General features: G+C 34.0%; 1 protein-coding gene across 2 annotated transcripts in view; it reads right to left on the bottom strand.

The window, feature by feature from the left end:
* HDAC9 (histone deacetylase 9) overlaps window positions 1-17,746 on the bottom strand; it is a 957,815-nt gene that overhangs the window by 46,531 nt on the left and 893,538 nt on the right. For both annotated transcript variants that reach the window (XM_042919682.1, XM_042919691.1), the window contains exon 26: window positions 4,019-4,103. In XM_042919682.1, the coding sequence (XP_042775616.1) occupies window positions 4,019-4,103 (85 nt within the window). The remainder of the gene's footprint in view (window positions 1-4,018; window positions 4,104-17,746) is intronic.

The raw sequence follows: 17,746 nt of genomic DNA, 5'->3' as shown, positions 1-17,746 counted from the left end.
TGCCAAATATTCCCATACATGTGGCCAGGCAAAGGGCCAATGCTAATCACAGCCTCCAGCACCTGCATACCCTCAGCTGGGGGGCTCTGTTCTCAAAGAGAAATTCACAGAAGGCCTGTCAGCACCTTGCTGTCTGTCTTGGGACAAGGCTATCTAGGAACTTGCCTGAATGTTTCCCACATGCTACAAATCCTGCTTCTCGACATTTACATAGTTTTCTGATACTGTAGTCTCAAACCGTAGCACAAAAGAATCCTTCACAACCTATACTAACAATTCAAACACCTCCCAAAGTTAAAAGGAGGCACCTGTGAGATGCTCAGAGACGTATGTGAAGAGGGGGTTCTTCAGTTAAACAAAGGCCACCTTAAAGGCAACCTGTGCAGTTGCAAAGGACCCCCATATACAGAAGGGCCTGCATGTTGCATTCAGTGCTCTGCTGTCACCTTCATGAAATTATAGTATTTTTTTAACAAGGAAGTATTCACACATTTTCATTTTGCACTGGGATCTGCAAATTATGTAGTGGGTCCTGACTACTTTCCCCACCAAAGGGGAAAAGGGGAGCCCAGTCAAGGGCCTGAAGCCCTGTAAGAGGACTTGAAATGAAAGAGTGAGTTATAAAACAGAGAAAAATAAAAGTGAGAGTACAATTTTATAGTTTGTAAGGAAATCTAGCATTGTTTGCTAAGGCAGAAGCCCATAATTTTAATTTCTCAAGCCATTATGAAGTTTGTTACTCAGAAACACCCACATTATTTTATTGCTTAATGGACCTTATGCAGCCCTTTTCCGGTTCTTTAGTCTGGAAGAGTGGCCCCAAAGACATACAATTCAAATGGTCCCAAAAGACACACAATTCAAAGAACTACATAAAAATGTACCACATAGTGTCAAAGCCACAGTCTCAAACAACTTTCTCTGCACTGTTTTCTACTTCATGTCCCAAATGACAAGAGATCATTCTCATCTTGTATTTGTCTTTCCCATTACAACCTTTACTCACCAGTTCCTTCTTAACCACAACTCGAGTTCTCCCTGTGGTAATGTTACTATCAGTCTTTCCTGGCAAATATCTTTTCACATCACTAACACCTTGATTTTTATCAGGAATGGCTGAATAATTTGCAGGGCCCAGTGCAAAATAAAAATGTGGGCCCCTTTTTCAAAACTTAGTAAGAATTTAAAGGCAACAATAGGAAGAGCATGAAACTATGCATTGGGTCCTTATAAGTGTGGAGTTATGTGACTGCACAGGCTGAACATCCAAGAAGCCATCTTTAATTCTCAGTGGCCAAAATTGGGTCACATACCCCATTCCTTAACCAATCACTATTTAAGTGGGTTAACTAGTTTAGGCTTAGACTAAGAACAGCTTCCCTGGAACTGGGCATAAGTTCATCTTCTCTGAGTTGCATGGTATCTGGTGGCAAGGATTCATGACTAAAACCAGGCTTCTTTTGAGTAGAAGTTAGGAAGGCATTGTTGCTGAGTAGCCAACAACAGTACCCACTATGTCATGTATCCATGGCTAAGAAAGAGGAGGTCTTCTTTCAGAAACTCCCTTTGATGCAAGCTCTCATTCCCTAGGGCCTTGAAGATCAAATCCTCCCAACTTAACTCTGCCTGCTTTCCATTCCCAGGCCCCTATGCACTTTAAATATCTCCCCTGCTGTCAACCCGTTTCACAGGTACATGGAGGGGTGAAAAGATGTGATTCCCATACTCCTGACTATCATCAAAAGAAGGAACCAAGACTAACAGACCATAAAGTACACAAAAAACTCAAATAATAGAAGAAATTTAAGGAAAAATGCTACTAATTAAAATCCACATGTTAGTGTTGAGAGTTAGTGGAAGTATTGGGTTTACAAATGCTGGATGGAATCCTCAGTAGGAGTTCAGAAAGACAGGGGATTTTAAATGGGGGTAGTTGTCAGTGTTGAGTGCTGTGGAATGCATTTTAGAACAGAAGACTAATTCACAATCCACAGTGGTAGAATTCTCATAGAGCAAGTTTTGATAGTAGAATGAGTCTTTTTCAAGAGACAAACAGGTTTGTTTGGCTACAGCAGACTGAAAAAATCACTCAAAAATGTCAGTGGTAAAGTCATGCAGTAGAAAGTTATTACCAGGAAATTAGATCTAATACAAAAGGCAACAGTACAGTTTTTGAAGATGTACACTGTGATTTTTTCATACCTATGTGAAAATTGAGAGCTTGCTTTTGTTACTCTCTTCCAAACATTCGCTCTTCATCTGGCCCAAATCGTGTTCAGTCCTTAAGACCAAGCTCAGGCCCTATCACTGCCAACAGGCCTTCCCTGAACCTTCCTTGAACCTTCCTCACTTTCTAGTATCTCTCAACCCCACTGAAAGTGACTTAAGAAAGAGAATGCTCCTTCTCTACTGTCTCAGTGCACCTCATGACCCCATATTGGAAGGATCTATTGAAGCGTCTCTCACTCACTGGACTATAACTCTTTGATGCCAGAAACTCTACCTATTCTTCTTCATAACTTCTGTGCCTTGATGACTGATGAAATTATCTTCTATCAACATATCATAAGTATTAAAGAATGCTTAATACAATCAGAAGATACATAAGAACAATAACTTTTAATAATCTATGTGTATAATGGCAAAAGAATGCTCAGAATAAAAGAAAATAATATGTATAAAAAGTAGGTATTTTTATACTATTGATTACCTGAAAGGGGTATTAGAGTGGATATAGATGAATATGAGAAGGCTGTTAAAGATCATTTTAAGATCCCTTTCCTTAAGATCCAGAACAATATATAATAGAGTCTCTTAATTTACTCTCAATGGAAATGAGACAATATAATGACAGGTTTTGGTTCCAAATATTTGAATGTTTACATTTCTAGTCTCTGAAGATCCTTGAAATTTGGACTTTATTCCAGTTATGATATAACCAATAAACATTTATGGGGAACCTATGACCCTCAATCCAGGCAATAATGAAATTAAGTAAAGTGGAGATTGCTTTGAGCTCCTATATGGCATAATTTGTAAATAGTCACAGCACCCCACATACACCCATATCTCAAAATTGCTTCTGAGCTAGCAAAGTCAAAAAAACTTAGAAAGCTGGAAGGTGGTTTCTTTAGCGGTATTTAAAAAATGCTTCTATAGGACAATAGCAAAGCTAAGGGTTTTCCTGATTCTTCTTCACACATAATTTTGCCATTTGGTTTTTCCCTTCATGCTAACTTTCGTGTTAATTTATGCTTGATTTCAAGTGTGTGTATGTGTGTTTATGTGTGTGAAGGGAAATGGATAGTAAAGTTTCTGACTTTCCCTCCTTTGTTTAGATTTTCTTTTCTTTTGTTTTTATTTTTTTTTTACCGTTTATTTTTATTTTTGAGAGCTAGAGAGACAGAGCATGAGTGGGGGAGGGGCAGAGAGAGGGAGACAGAATCCGAAGCAGGCTCCTGACTCTGAGCTGTCAGCACACAGCCCAATGTGGGGCTCGAACTCACAGACTGCGAGATCATGACCTGAGCCGAAGTCAGCGGCTCAACCAACTGAGCCACCCAGGGACCCCTAGATTTTCTAGTAGTGAGGCTTTTTCACTAACTTTCTCCTCTCTTGACAAACTGAAAACCAGTAAATGATTCCTTAATTCTAACATCATTAGGAGATAACTTACCCTTAGTTAAGATTAGACAATATAATTAAAATTTCTATATTAATTTCATTTTTTAATGGATACTTAGTGGTAGTAATGAAAAAAAGAATCCAAGCACTTGGAAAATATGAGAAAAACATGGTTCTAAATATAGAGGCTCTGAGTTATCAGTGTAAGGTTAGATTAAGCACATTAAGAGCAAGGCAGTAACACATTTAGGTATAAATACATAATGTGTGTAAATTAGAATTCTAAATATGTTTCTCATATTTGAGAAGCTCAAATGTTTTTCATGTGTTCTCATTCTCAATATGTTTAATTAATTGTACCTGATTAGAAATTAAAAAAAAATTAAAGACATACTTTGAATTTCAATGATCTTCTGTAAAGAAATAACAGCATTCATATTCGGGGTTTGGTGGAGAATATCTTCTGCAAGCGGCTCCAGCTGCAGGAACAGTAGATAATAAAGAGCAGAATATTATGACTTTATAGTAAGTCTGACAGAAGCAAAGCAAATTGAAACAACCTAAAAAAAAAAGGCTGCCCCAAGAACTAGTTAACATTTTCATTTTGCTGATAGCAGTTCTAAAAGTGTAACCAGTTTTATTTTCTGTTTTGTAGCCATGTAATTGAATTCCAAAGGGCTTTTCTATTGGTCACAAAACTAATCTATGAAGTCCCTGAAGCAGGTGCATGTCTGTGTATTATTCATTAAAAATCTGAGTTATTTGTGTAATTTTTGTGGGTTCTTCACAAACCAAATTCCATCATGTCTGTATGTGCAGCTGGGCCCTGCAAACAAAACCTCAGGGAAGTTGCAGTAGACGGAAAGTGGGCAGTCTATTATCCATACTTTCGTAGTATTTTTACATCCGGCCACCTTACACTTTCGGACACTTCACAGTAGAAAGCCATAAGACATAGCTGCTCTTACTCAATTGCGGTTAAAGAAATGGTAGAGAAAATGTTCAAATAAAACCAGAGCTAAAAAAACTGCATGTTTAAAAGGGAAATAACTGTGCATTTTTCATTTAACTTCTACTATATTCATAACTAGGCAGAAGTCCATGTGGAAGCACAGGACAAATTCCTGTCTTGCAAATCTATCATGATCTTCTGGAATTACAATGATTTTTCATGGACAAGCTTTGCAAACATTGCTTTGTGAGAAATGAAGAGGAACTTTAAATAATTTATGGATTGTTCTGGCAGAACTAAATCTGATGATGCATCCTGGGAATACCTTGGTGATGTTGCTTGGTGTGTAGCAGCAGAAACCGCACACCCAGAACCTTGCAAACAAAATAGCTGTCTAGCTATTGAAATCCAGAAAGCAAGGAAAGTAATAGTAACAAAGGTATTTAAAAAAAAGGAGTTTTCTTAGAAAATCTGAAGTTAGTAGTCACAAATTCAAACTGATGGTCAAATTATAATATGGCTTGAAAAGGAACCGATGTCACTAGACATTGTACTGAAAAACTCATCTATGTCTCTTTTTCTGTAGAAAAAACCTAAAAACTCAGGAATTCCAAGTTTCCACAGCATATGTGAGTGAATCTTCCCCCCAGGGTCTCTCTGAATTGATTATTCTATACTTCAATCATGGAATCTAAAACAATAGCACCTTTCTTCCAGATGCCATAGGATAACTGAGTAGCTCAGGGATATTTATATATGGGTAAATTCACTAAATACAACTTTCAAGAAGGTTTTTTTCAGCTGCCAAAGAAAAACCTTTAAAACATCAAAAGGTTATTTGCAATACAGTTTAGCAAGAGAGAAAAAAAGTGTCAGTGAAAAGGTTCTGTAATCTCAAATTCTTAAAATTTGTTAAAATCAATTTTTAAATCTGGTATTTCATACAGTATCTTCAAGAATATGTTACCCTAGTTAACACCCTCTTAACTCAAAGGAAGTAATGAATCATAGGCAGTAGGTTACTTGGAAAACTTACTCAAGAATCAGATAGGGTTGAACTACCTTTCTTATAAATACTCCTTTCACTTCAGTCTCAGAGCTTAAAGAACATTTTTAATAGAAATCAGGTAGAATTTACTAACAAAATTTTTGAAACATCACCCTACGTTCAAATATCTAAGAACAAAACAATGAGGTGATTTCAGCATATTTAGTTCTTCAAAAAGCTCTCCTGTGCCATTAGGGGGAAAATGCTGACAAATTAAAAGGTGCAGGCTACTGGAAAGAAAACTACAGGCAGATCATTAATGTAAAAACCTCATTTCTGGAATTCTCCTGCATTGAGGTTTGTGGGCTATTTTTAAGATCTGGGTTATGTAGAACGTAAATGTGATTCAGGGTGTTGAGAGTAAAAATACAAACCACACTAAACCTTCAATTTGGAATGGTCAGTTAAATATGATAAAGTTGTGTCTACTTATAAAAGCAACCTAGAGAATTAAAGCAATTACACTGATAATTTAAACCCCCAAACCATTTCCCTGCATGTTTTTAGGTGAATGCCATTTGGAGGATTTAATCTTCAATAAATTGCTGCAATTTGCTTCATTTTGAGGATATACACACAGAGATGAATTCAGAAAGTTCTCAGTGTAGGTTCTTTATTTTTCCTTAGGTAGCTCTGCAGAGAAGGTAATAGGTAATATTCTGAGTTGGCAAGAAGGCAAGTAGCATTTAGGGTCTGTTTTCATAAGAGAGACCACAGAATTGAGTTGTCTTTTCTAGAGTGTTTGTTGATTTAATCATTCAAAATTATAAGCACTTAAAATATCTGCTTGAAGCATCTATTTAACAAATATTTATAAGTATTGGTATAACTAACTATAATGAAATAATATTAAATGAATAGTCATTTTTCTTAAATTTGGACAGAAACTAACAATATGCAGTAAAGCTCTGTTATGTATTTGGTTTGGCTGATAAGATACAGCAAAAACATTGGCTGTTGAGGCTAATCAATGTTAGTAAGATTTATTAAAATATAAATAAGGAAGTAATTTACATAAAACAATACTTTTGTATGCAAAACTTATAGTAAGATAAAACAGATGCAGATGAGGGAAATATCACACATCCATCATGCTATCTTTGTCGAGCAATTCCATCAAGTGATGATAATTATCAGGGAGTAAGAAGATACACTAGATAATTTTTAACACAACCTCTTGACACATGAAGTTCTCATCCAGCATATCTAAAGCTTAAATGCAACCATTACTTACATAACTTCTTTATACAAATTTTCTGACTGCGACAGGGAAATTTATTTTTCTATATTTTTTACAGAAAGTGGCAATACCATATTGATATAATTCAAATGTTTGCTAAGTTTCACATATCGTGTAATTTCTAAGTATTACAGCTATTTTAAAACACCATAAAATTGTGGCTATTACCATGTTGTAAATAAGTAATTTTCAGATTCTTTAGAATCAGACCATTTAATCAAAATCATTTTAGTTGACTAACATGCATTTATAGAAATAGGCAAAGGTATCCTTGGAGAAGCTCTTGAGTAAGAGTTTTAATATTTACTCTGTATTCATGAGAGAAGAAAATCAACTTTATTATTTTCATGATTCAGAACTGAACAGAGAAAAGGCTAAACAGAGATTTTGCAATTAGGTACATGAGAACTGATGTATACATCAATCAAGCAGAGGATCTACTAACTACTCTTGTTAGCTTTTATGTTTCCCAAATACGCCCAGTATTTCCACACTTTAATGCCTTTATTTATTCTGTTTCTTCTAAATTCTATTTTCTCTATCCTTATTTGAATTGGTGAAACCTTGCTAAATCATCCGAGGACCAATATGAACATTGCCTGCTCTGTGAAATCTTTTCTAAAATTCTCTGTGAGGGCAAATGGCTTCCACTTCTGTTCTTCCTTTCCACATATTCATGTTTACTGTACACATTTTTGTAGTAAGCCACGTCTGTCATTTTCCACTTTGTTGTGAGCCCTTTAAAGGCAAAGATATAGCCTGGTATATGGTGGGCATTAAAAAAATATGTTGAATGGGGGCGCGTGGGTGGCTCAGTCGGTTAAGTGTCTGACTTCAGCTCAGGTCATGATCTCATGGTTCGTAGGTTCGAGCCCCGCGTCGGGCTCTGTGCTGACAGCTCAGAGCCTGGAGCCTGCTTCGGATTCTGTGTCTCCCTCTCTCTCTGACCCTCCCCCGTTCATGCTCTGTCTCTCTCTGTCTCAAAAATAAATAAATGTTAAAAATATTAAAAAAAAATACGTTGAATGAAGGAAAGATTAATTGAAAGAAAACATAAAGAGGTTGTCTTTATTCTGGCCTCCAGAACTAACATATCTAAGTGGGATAGGTTTTTTTCTTGGTTACCTGCTGTAGTTGGGGCATGGTTTTAGGGTGAAAGACTAGAAGGAATAACGGATAATTCATTTTTAAATCAATGTAATCGATTTTTAGTTGAGGTTTTAGTTGATTTTTGAACTTAAACTGACCATTCTTGAAACTTAGTTATTAAGTCCAGTAATGTGTAAATGAGTAATTTTGTATAGACTTTCTACATACACAATTATATCATCTGTGAATAATGAGACATCTGTTTATTTTTAAACTTTATTTTTTGTTTCTTTTTCATACCCTATTACACAGTCTAGGACCACCAATGCACTGTTAAAATGAAGCAGTAAAAGTGAGCATCTTTTCCTTGTTTTTGATTTCAAAGAAAAATTCCCATATTTCACCCTTAAATCTGATGCTAACTACAGAATGTTTATAAATATCCTTTATCAAGTTAATAAATTTTCCTTTTATTCCTAGTTCGTCAAAAGTCATAATTGGGTGTTTAATTTATCAACTGATTTTTTAGCATCTATTGAAATGGTTATGTTTCTTTATCATTCTCTTAATATGGTGAATTATAATTACTTATTTTGGAATGTTACTATGTTATGTTCCTGGCTTAAACATAATTTTGTTATGGGGTTTTAAGATATTGAAGAATGGCTATAATTTTGTTTATGCTTATGAGCAGAATTTTCCTATAATATTCCTTTCTTATAATGTTTGTTCAAGTTTAGGGTATCATATTATACTGGTCTCAAATAATTAGCTGTGTTCTTACTCCTACCCCCTTACTCTGAAACAGTGTAAATTATAGTAGAATTCACTGGTGAAGCCATATGGGTTCACCATGGTACTTTCTCTTGGTAAATTTGGCTTTAAAGATTCAATTTTGAGGGCACCTGGGTGGCTCAGTTGGTTAAGCATCTGACTTCAGCTCAGGTCATGATCTCCTGGCTCACGAGTTCAAGCCCCCCTGTTGGGCTGTGCTGACAGCTCAGAACCTGCAGCCTGTTTTGGATCTGTGTCTCCTCCTTTTTCTGCCCCTCCCCTGCTTGTGCTCTGTCTCTCTCTCTCTCTCTCTCTCAAAAATAAATAAAAACATTAAAAAAAGATTCAGTTTTGTAAATTATTATAGTATCATTCAAATTTTTTGTCTTCTTGATTCAGTTTTTTCAAGGTTATATTTTTATAAGAAATTTCCCATTTCAAATAAAATTTCAATTGTTTTACATAAACATTTTTTTAAATATTCTTTTGTAACCCACACATTAAAATCTGTGGTAAGTCTACTTTTTCATTTCAAGTACTGGTAATGCATAACTTTTCTCTGTCTGTCTTGCTAGATTTCTATCAATTCTGTTAATTGTTTCAAAGAACTAAACTTTCACTTTTTTTTCCTTTTAAAAAATTTGTTTAATATTCATTTTTTTTTGAGAGAGAGAGAGACAGAGTGTGAGAGGGGGGAGGGGCAGACAGAGAGGGAGACAACAGAATCTGAAGCAAGCTGCAGACTATGACATGTGAGCACAGAGCCTGCTCAAACTCACAGTCTGTGAGATCATGACTTGAGCGAAAGTAGGACACTTAACCAACTGAGCCGGCCAGGTGCCCCCTAAACTTTGAGTTTTGAATATCTTATACATTATATATTTGTTTTGTATTTCATTATTTCTTCTCTATACATATCTTTTGCTTACTTCATGTTTAATTCACGCTTTGATTTTCTAATTGCTTTAGTTCTATACTTCTATCTTTAATTTTAAAGTTTCTTCTATTCTAATATACACATTTAAAAGCTTTACATTTTCCCCAAATTCAACTTTATATACATGACACAAATTTTAATATTTCATATTTTCATAATCATTCAACTCAAAATATTTTCTAATACTGTGATTTCTTTGGCACATGAGATATTGTACTTTGAAATCTCCAAATAAATGAGTTTTTCCAATTAGTTTTTTATTTCAAATTACATAACTAAATTTTTTTTAGTTTTGTTTTTATACTTCATTTTATTTTACATCATTGGTATCTTACTTTTATTTTACTGTAGTAAGAACACTTAACACAAATTCCAACCACTTAAAAAATTAAGTGTATAATACATTATTGTTGACTCCAGGAATAATGACATAGAGCAGATCACCAGAGCTTATTGATCTTGCTTGACTTAAACTTTATACTCATTGATTACTAACTCTCATTTATCTTTCCCTCCAATTCCTGACAACCGCCATTCACCCTCTCAGTCTGTGAATCCGATTATTCTAGATACCTCACGTAAATGGAATCATGCAGTATGTGTCTTTCTGCGAATGGACTGTTTCACTTAGCATAATGTCTTCAAGATTCATTCATGTTTCACATATTGCAAAATTTCTTTCCTTTTAAAGGCTGTATAGTATTCCATAATATGTATTTACCACATTTTCTTATTCATTCATCTTTCAGTAAACATTTAGCCTGTGTCCACATCTTGTCCTTGGTAAGTAGTGCTGCAATGATTATGGGAGGGCTATTATCTCCTCAAGATCCTGATCTTGCTGTATCATACAGCAGTTTTATATTTAACTTTTTGAGGGCCCTGTATACTGTTTTCTAGAGCAGTTGTACCATTCTGTATTCCCACCAATAGCATGCAAGGGTTCTAATTTCTCCACGTCCTTGCCAACACTCATCTTTGTGCCATTTTTGATAACAGTCATACTGACAGATGTGAGGTGACATCTCCGTGTGGTTTTGACTTGCATTTCTTGATGATTAGTGACATTAAACATTTTTTCATATACTTTGTGGCCAGTATATGTCTTCTTTGGAGAAATTTCTGTTCAAGTCCTTAGTCCATAGTGTTAAAAGTTGTTATATTTTTTAGATGCCTTATCAGATATATGGTTTGCAAATATTTTTTCCAATTCCATAGATTGCCTTTACACTCTGTTGATTGTTTCTTTTGCTGTACAGCTTTTTAATCTGATAGTCTTGTTTATTCTCGGTTTTGTTGCCAGTGCTTTTGGTGTCATATCCAGGAAATCACTGTCAAGACCAAAGTCATGAAACTTTCCCTGGTTTCTTTTAGGAGTTTCACAGTTTTGGGTTTTACATTCAAATCTTAATACATTTTGAGTTTATTTTTGTATATGAGATAAGATAAGGGTCCAGTTTCATTCTTTTATAAATACATATCAGTTTTCCCACCATTTGTTCAAGAGATTCACTTTCTCCAATATGTATTCTTGGGACCGTATATGTATGAATCAGTTAACCATGTAGGTCTGTAGATTTATTTATGTGCTTTCTCTTGGTCTCCAAGTCTACCTTTATGGCATTGTCATACTATTTTAATTACCAACCTGTGTAATCTATTTTGAAATCAGGAGGTGTGAAGACTCCAGCTTTGTTCTTCTTTTTTTACGACTGATTTGTTTATTTATGGTCTGTTGTGGTTTCATATGAATTATTTTTTTTCTATTCCTGTAAAATATGCCATTGGGATTTTGATATGGATTGCACTGAATATGCACTTTGGGAAGTATGAACATTTTAACAATATCAGGTCTTCTAATCCATAACCATGGATTGTGTTTCCATTTGTTTGTATTATGTAATATTGATTCTGGTTTAATTTCACTATGGTAAGAAGTTATAGTCTATATGAATCCAATTGAAATTTATTGAAATTTGCTTTATGTCCCCAAATATGGTTTGTTCTTGAAAACATTAAAGGTGTCCTTGAAAAGAATGATTTTCTGCAATTATTGGGTATGGCCTATTATATATATTTCAATTAGGGCAAGTTTATGAAAGTATTTAAATCTACATAACACCCTCTTTTATTATCTTCTTTCTCAATCAGTTTCAGAGAAGTATATTAAAATGTCATTATGATTCTGGTTTTGATTATTTTTCCATTTGCTTTTTTCAATTTTTGCCTGATATGTTTTGAACCTGAATTGTTAGATACATTACTTTTGAATTATTTCATCTTCTCAGTTAATAGAATATTTTACTACCATGAAGCATCTCTATCTCTACTTCATTTTTTTGTCTTAAAGTCCACTTTACCTGATATTAATATAGCCACACAAGCTTTATTTCAGTTAATTTCTGTAGTTTAATTTTTCTTTTTATATTTAAACTTTATTATTATATTATAACAAGTGTTCCTTTTTAAATAGCACTTTTTTATTATAATGTGATAATCTTTTGTTCTTATTGGCAAACAAAATCCATTTATGTCTTTTGTGGAACTGCACAAGCTGATTCTAAAATTTTATATAAAAACACAGAAGGGACAAATGTAGCCACGACTGTCTTGAAAACAAAAAATAAATGTGAGATTTGTTCTACCAGATATCAAGATTTCTTATAAAACTATAGTAGTGAAGGCAGTATAGTACTGTCAAAAGGATAGACAAACAGACCTGTGGAATACAATAGCATCTCTATGAAGACACAGACAAGATACTAATGCTCAGCCATAAGGAATAGATGGTCTTTTCAATAAACGGTGCAGGATCAACTTTTAATTCACATTAAAAACACACACACACACACAAATTTAACTTCTACTTCGTGCTATATAGACGTTCAATTCCCGATGGACTATGCAGCTAAATGTTGAAGTCAAAAATAAAGCTTTAAGGAAAGAAAAAGGAGAGTATTTACACAGCTTTGGCTATACACAAAGAAAACTTTGAAAGAATACAAAAGAGCTAACCATAAAGGAAATGACAGATTAGACATTAAAAATTATTTTTATTTTTCAAAGGGCACAATTACAAGGGTAAATAGACAAGGTATTTCACCACATGAAACCAACTGTAGAATCCATAAACAACTGCTCAAATCAGTAAGAAAAATGACAATCTGAAAGTGGACAAAAGGTACTTCAAAAACGGAATATACACATAATCAAAAAGTAGATGAAGATCTGCTTTACTTCTTCATTAGTATTTTGGCAAGACATAACCATGAGGATAAACTATTACACATACAACAGAATGTCTAACAATTTTAAAAGACTGACAATACCAAATGCTGGAAGTATGTAAAACAATGGAAACAGTCACATGCTGTTGGTAAATATGAATTGTGACAACCACTCTAGAAAAGTTTGTTATTATCTACAAAGACTAAACACATACAAATCCCACATCCCAGCAGTACCACTTTTAGATATATAGTCAACAGAAATGTGTAAAGAAATGAACCAAGAAACATATATATATATTTATCAATATATAAATATATAAATATATAAATGTAAATATAAATATATAAATATAAATATAAATATAAATATAAATATATATATATATATATATGAAGTCCATCATAGCATTGTACATAATGGCTCCCAAACTGGAAAAATTCTCTATAGTCATTAAAACCAGAATAAGTAAAGTGTGGCATTTTCTTAGATATTCCTTTTATGAAGTGTAATAATACTACATAATAATGCAAATGAATGAACTATAGCTAGCTGCAATAACATGAATGAATCTCATAAACATGTATTGAGCAAAAGAAGTTATATACAAAGAGATAGATATTGTATGATTTCATTTATATAAAGTTAAAAAACTGGTAAATTAAAATCTTGTGTTGAAAAGGGGAGTACTAATTGGAAAAGAAAAATATGGGGTCTATTGAAGTGCTGACATTATTTTATTTCTTCACTTGGTTGGTGGTGATATATGTGCTTGATTAGTGGTATTTCATTGAGTTGTGCATTCATACCTTATACAGTTTTCTGAATATTGTATTTTACAATCAAAAAACATTTTAAAAAGACAATATGTTTTCTGACATAAAAGAATAGGGGAATAAATCTGTTTCTTAACTCCATATTTTTTCTACATATTATGGTGCATTTAAGTAAAAAGGTGAGATTGTAGGTATTTCAGGAAAAATAAGTTATATTCTTAGATACAGGGTACAAATTTACCTACAAAGGGACTGAAAGACCCACTATAACATGTAAAGCAACACAGAAAAAATTTAGAAAGGGTTCAGTGTCAGGATGAAAAATATTGTGAAACTTTGGAAGAATATAGTGATCAAGACCAAGAGGATAAGGGAAGCAGTTTGCCATATAGATCTGACCTTCCATGTTGATGAACTATTATCAATTCCCTAGTGAGGAGGGAATGGTAGTTAAAACTCAACTTTCATTTAAATAATTGTCTTGGAGATGTCTTCAATTAGTTGTATATGTTTAATTTGATTGCTTAAGTAAATCTGGTTATAATTTTATCCATATTGTGATTCATGAGTCATTCTCAAAATAATCCTCTTTATTGATTTGAAGTCATTAAAATCTTTGACCAAAAAGATTGAAAAAAAAAGTCAATCAGGATGGATTCCATTGATAATCAAGTTACTACACTGACAGATTACTGAGATTATTCAGATTGAGTCTGCCTGCACACTACCTACATGTGGATGACATCACATAGCAATAAAGAAACATCTCTGGCCAAGAGGAGTGATATAAACCTAATGAGTCTTATGAGAATATCAGGAGAACTAAGAAACAAAGGGTACAGTCATGGCCATGGAGCCCACATGAAATATTAAAGGATTACTTGAATAAAATAAAAGGGACAAGAAGGCTAGATTCTGAGATTATTCCTGATGTTATCGCACTATTTACTGAATTTCATCCCAAGCTACCATGACAAAATATATCAGCTAATGAATGGAAGAAGGAAGACTATGAACAGATGCCTCTATTCACTGTCATATCCGAATAGTATCCCACAGTTTCTATGACACTTAACCACAGCAAATTTGGACTTAATGGTATACTTAAACACCTACAGCAAGAACTAGCTAAAGAGTTAAAAATGAACTTAAAGGTAAAAAGGAGGCATAGTAGTCTATTGGAAAGAGAATAAAGAATGCAATTAGTTGGATAATTTATACTATCAATATTTTTAAGCCTTGACATAAGGTTATAGATACAATGAGAAAACATTTCAAACTATGTATGTAAAGGTACATATCAAGATGAAGTTTCAATAACATTGAAAGCAAGTTTTCTCAGTGCTTTATGTGTAGTTTCCTAACACAATGTCCACTGTGTAGACATTAATTTTTATAAAGAAGGCTTAGTTCATTCTACATGCCAAAAATCTTGTTTCCTTGCCCCTGTTTTTCAAATAAGCTTAAACTTGATAGTTATACTTGGTAAGTCCTCCTGTTTTACTGTCCTTGATCTTTAGTTTTCTTCCTACTCATGTGTTTTTAAAATTTTCTCTTCTTTAATTTACATGTTTTTAAACTGCTTTTCCTTAAATTTTTGTTGTTGTTGTTTAGTAAAGCGATCTGTACTATACTCTTTTCCAAATGTCAATTTTCTGCTAAGAAGACCTGCTTCACATCATGTAGCAGTGGTGTGCTGGCAAATGTTTAACAGAAATAGCTGTAATTTGTAGCATTTGCTGAATTCCATGGTGAAAATATTCCCACCAAGGCCTATTTCAAGATACCAGTGTGATGTCACTGAACTCAGGATTGAGTAGAGATACACACACAATTAGCTCTCACAAGCCACTGAAAGCCAGCTCTAACATATCACTGATAGACTATTATTTTGTTTATTGATAACCAGGGGAAAACTCTTCCTGATGATTATCTCCTTAATGTTTTTTTTTTTCTTGTATAAGAGTATGCTTTCTTGAAAAATCATACACAGTTCTGTCATTATTTTACCCCCCAGCATGGGGCTTATTAGTTCAATTCTTCCATATTTTCCACAGAAATTCCAGTTCCTTATCTTATTCCATTCTACTGATCCAGCCTCATTATTTACTTTTATTCCACTCAAAGTAGCCTCTCCAGTGCCCAAAACAAACAAACCCAAAACAGAACCACCCACAATTCTAAGAAGTCTTAACGTCTTTATCTATGTATTTTTACTACGAGAGATAAATCCTTTCCTTTGGTTTTAGCTTGCCAAAATCTCATTTTTATTCAAGTCCAAGAAAGGTTAATATCTATTATAATATCTATTAAAATATTTCTCCATCCTCATAGTTAAAAACAAAGGGTCCTATATTATATTCCCAAAGTATTTTGTTTATATTGCTTTTACTTTTATTTGTATTAGAAGTTTTGGAAATAAAATATATGTCCAATAAAAGACTAATGAATGAAAGGGCAGATAAATGAATGCCATAACATGTTTGTTTCACCACTGAAAAGAAATGCTTTCTCTCTTTTATTGGTAATCAGAACCCTCTGAAGTATCTAGGTTTCCAGCTCACATTCCTTTTAACACCTTCTGAAAAGCCTACAGACAAACAATATGTGAGATGTACACAATGGAGTTTTGAATTATCCAGATAACTTCTCCTTTATTTGGCATTTGCTAAAAAAGATAAACAAACAAAAAAATCCACCTATCACTTTGGCTCCATTTCTCATAAGCCTTGTAAATACAAGAAATGCAACATATCTACAATGGAAAGTATCTTCAAATATTATTTTCCAAAACATTTTTATTCTCTTTAGATTATTCATACATTCCCTTTCAGAGCATGGATATGTTTCATAATCTAAGAGAAAACCATGGAAAAAACATTGTTCTGTATTATCATACAGTGTCCCTGTATTCAATTCTCCCTTTCTCTACTCATGAATTCCAACAATTTAAGAGCTTACAGGCTTTGCCAGATTCACACCAATTCCCCAATGGAGTCAGTCATACATAATCTGAAGGATGAAAAGATGGCAACACTACTTCTTTATTCAAAATCTAAAAAAAACAAACCCCTGATGACCAACTTGCACAATACCATCTCAAAAGTTCACCTCAGGGGTGGGTGTCAACACCTACTACAGTCAGTCCAAGTGACTTTTTCAGCATCTTTAGAGCAAAAAGTCACCTTGGGAAGATTATGAAAACACACAACCACTAAGTGTAGTCACTGTTTCTGAAATCCAAGTCAGATGAAAGCAGCTGAGGCTACTCGACAGGAGACAGCAGTTATTATGAAGAAGAGAAAGGAGAAAAAGAAAAGGAGAGAAAGAGGAAGACTGGAAGGGAAGGAAGGAAGGATGGATGGAAGGAAGGAAGGAAAGAGAAAGAAAGAAAGAAAGAAAGAGAAAAAGAAAGAAAAAGGAAAGAGAGAAAAGAAATAAGGGAGGGAAGAGGGGAGAGGGAGGGAAGAAGGGATAGAGAGAAGAGGCGGGAAAAAGGAAGGAAAAAAGGGATGGACAATGGAAGGAGTAAAAGCCAAACCTTAATAAGAGTTAATGAGATTTTAAAAAAAGCTATAATTGATACTTTGATAGCATTTTATGGTGACAGATAGTAGCTCCACTTGTGGTGAGCACAGCATAACATATAGAGAAGCTGAATCACTATGTTACACCCCTGCAACTAAGGTTAACATTGTTTGTCAACTGTACTCAAATAAGAAAACATTTTTTAAAAAGAAGAAAGAAAAAAATTGCCATAAACTCAAATATAAATGGTGAACCTTTAATACCAGAGGCTGTAGCATCATCCCAACAGCTTCCATGTCTACAGCAATTTGTTTTTGTTTTTTTTTTTAATCTAACAAGCTTAAAACTGTCATTTATTCTGTTTTGACAGGTGGCCTTTTAATGGCCCTGTTTTCAACTTACTACCCAAGGCTCTTCCTCCTATATGTCCTCTCCTATCTTACCTGCCTGAAGTTTTTCAATGTTTTTGTTTTAGATTCCATAGGAATGCCAAGGGCTTAAGCTTTTCTCACCTTTTGGGGAAATTTCTTTCAGGGGAAGCAACCCAGGG

The sequence above is a fragment of the Panthera leo genome, chromosome A2 (genome assembly GCF_018350215.1).
Source record: "Panthera leo isolate Ple1 chromosome A2, P.leo_Ple1_pat1.1, whole genome shotgun sequence".
Classification (NCBI taxonomy): Eukaryota; Metazoa; Chordata; class Mammalia; order Carnivora; family Felidae; genus Panthera; species Panthera leo.
This window is presented reverse-complemented; position numbering and strand designations above follow the sequence as displayed.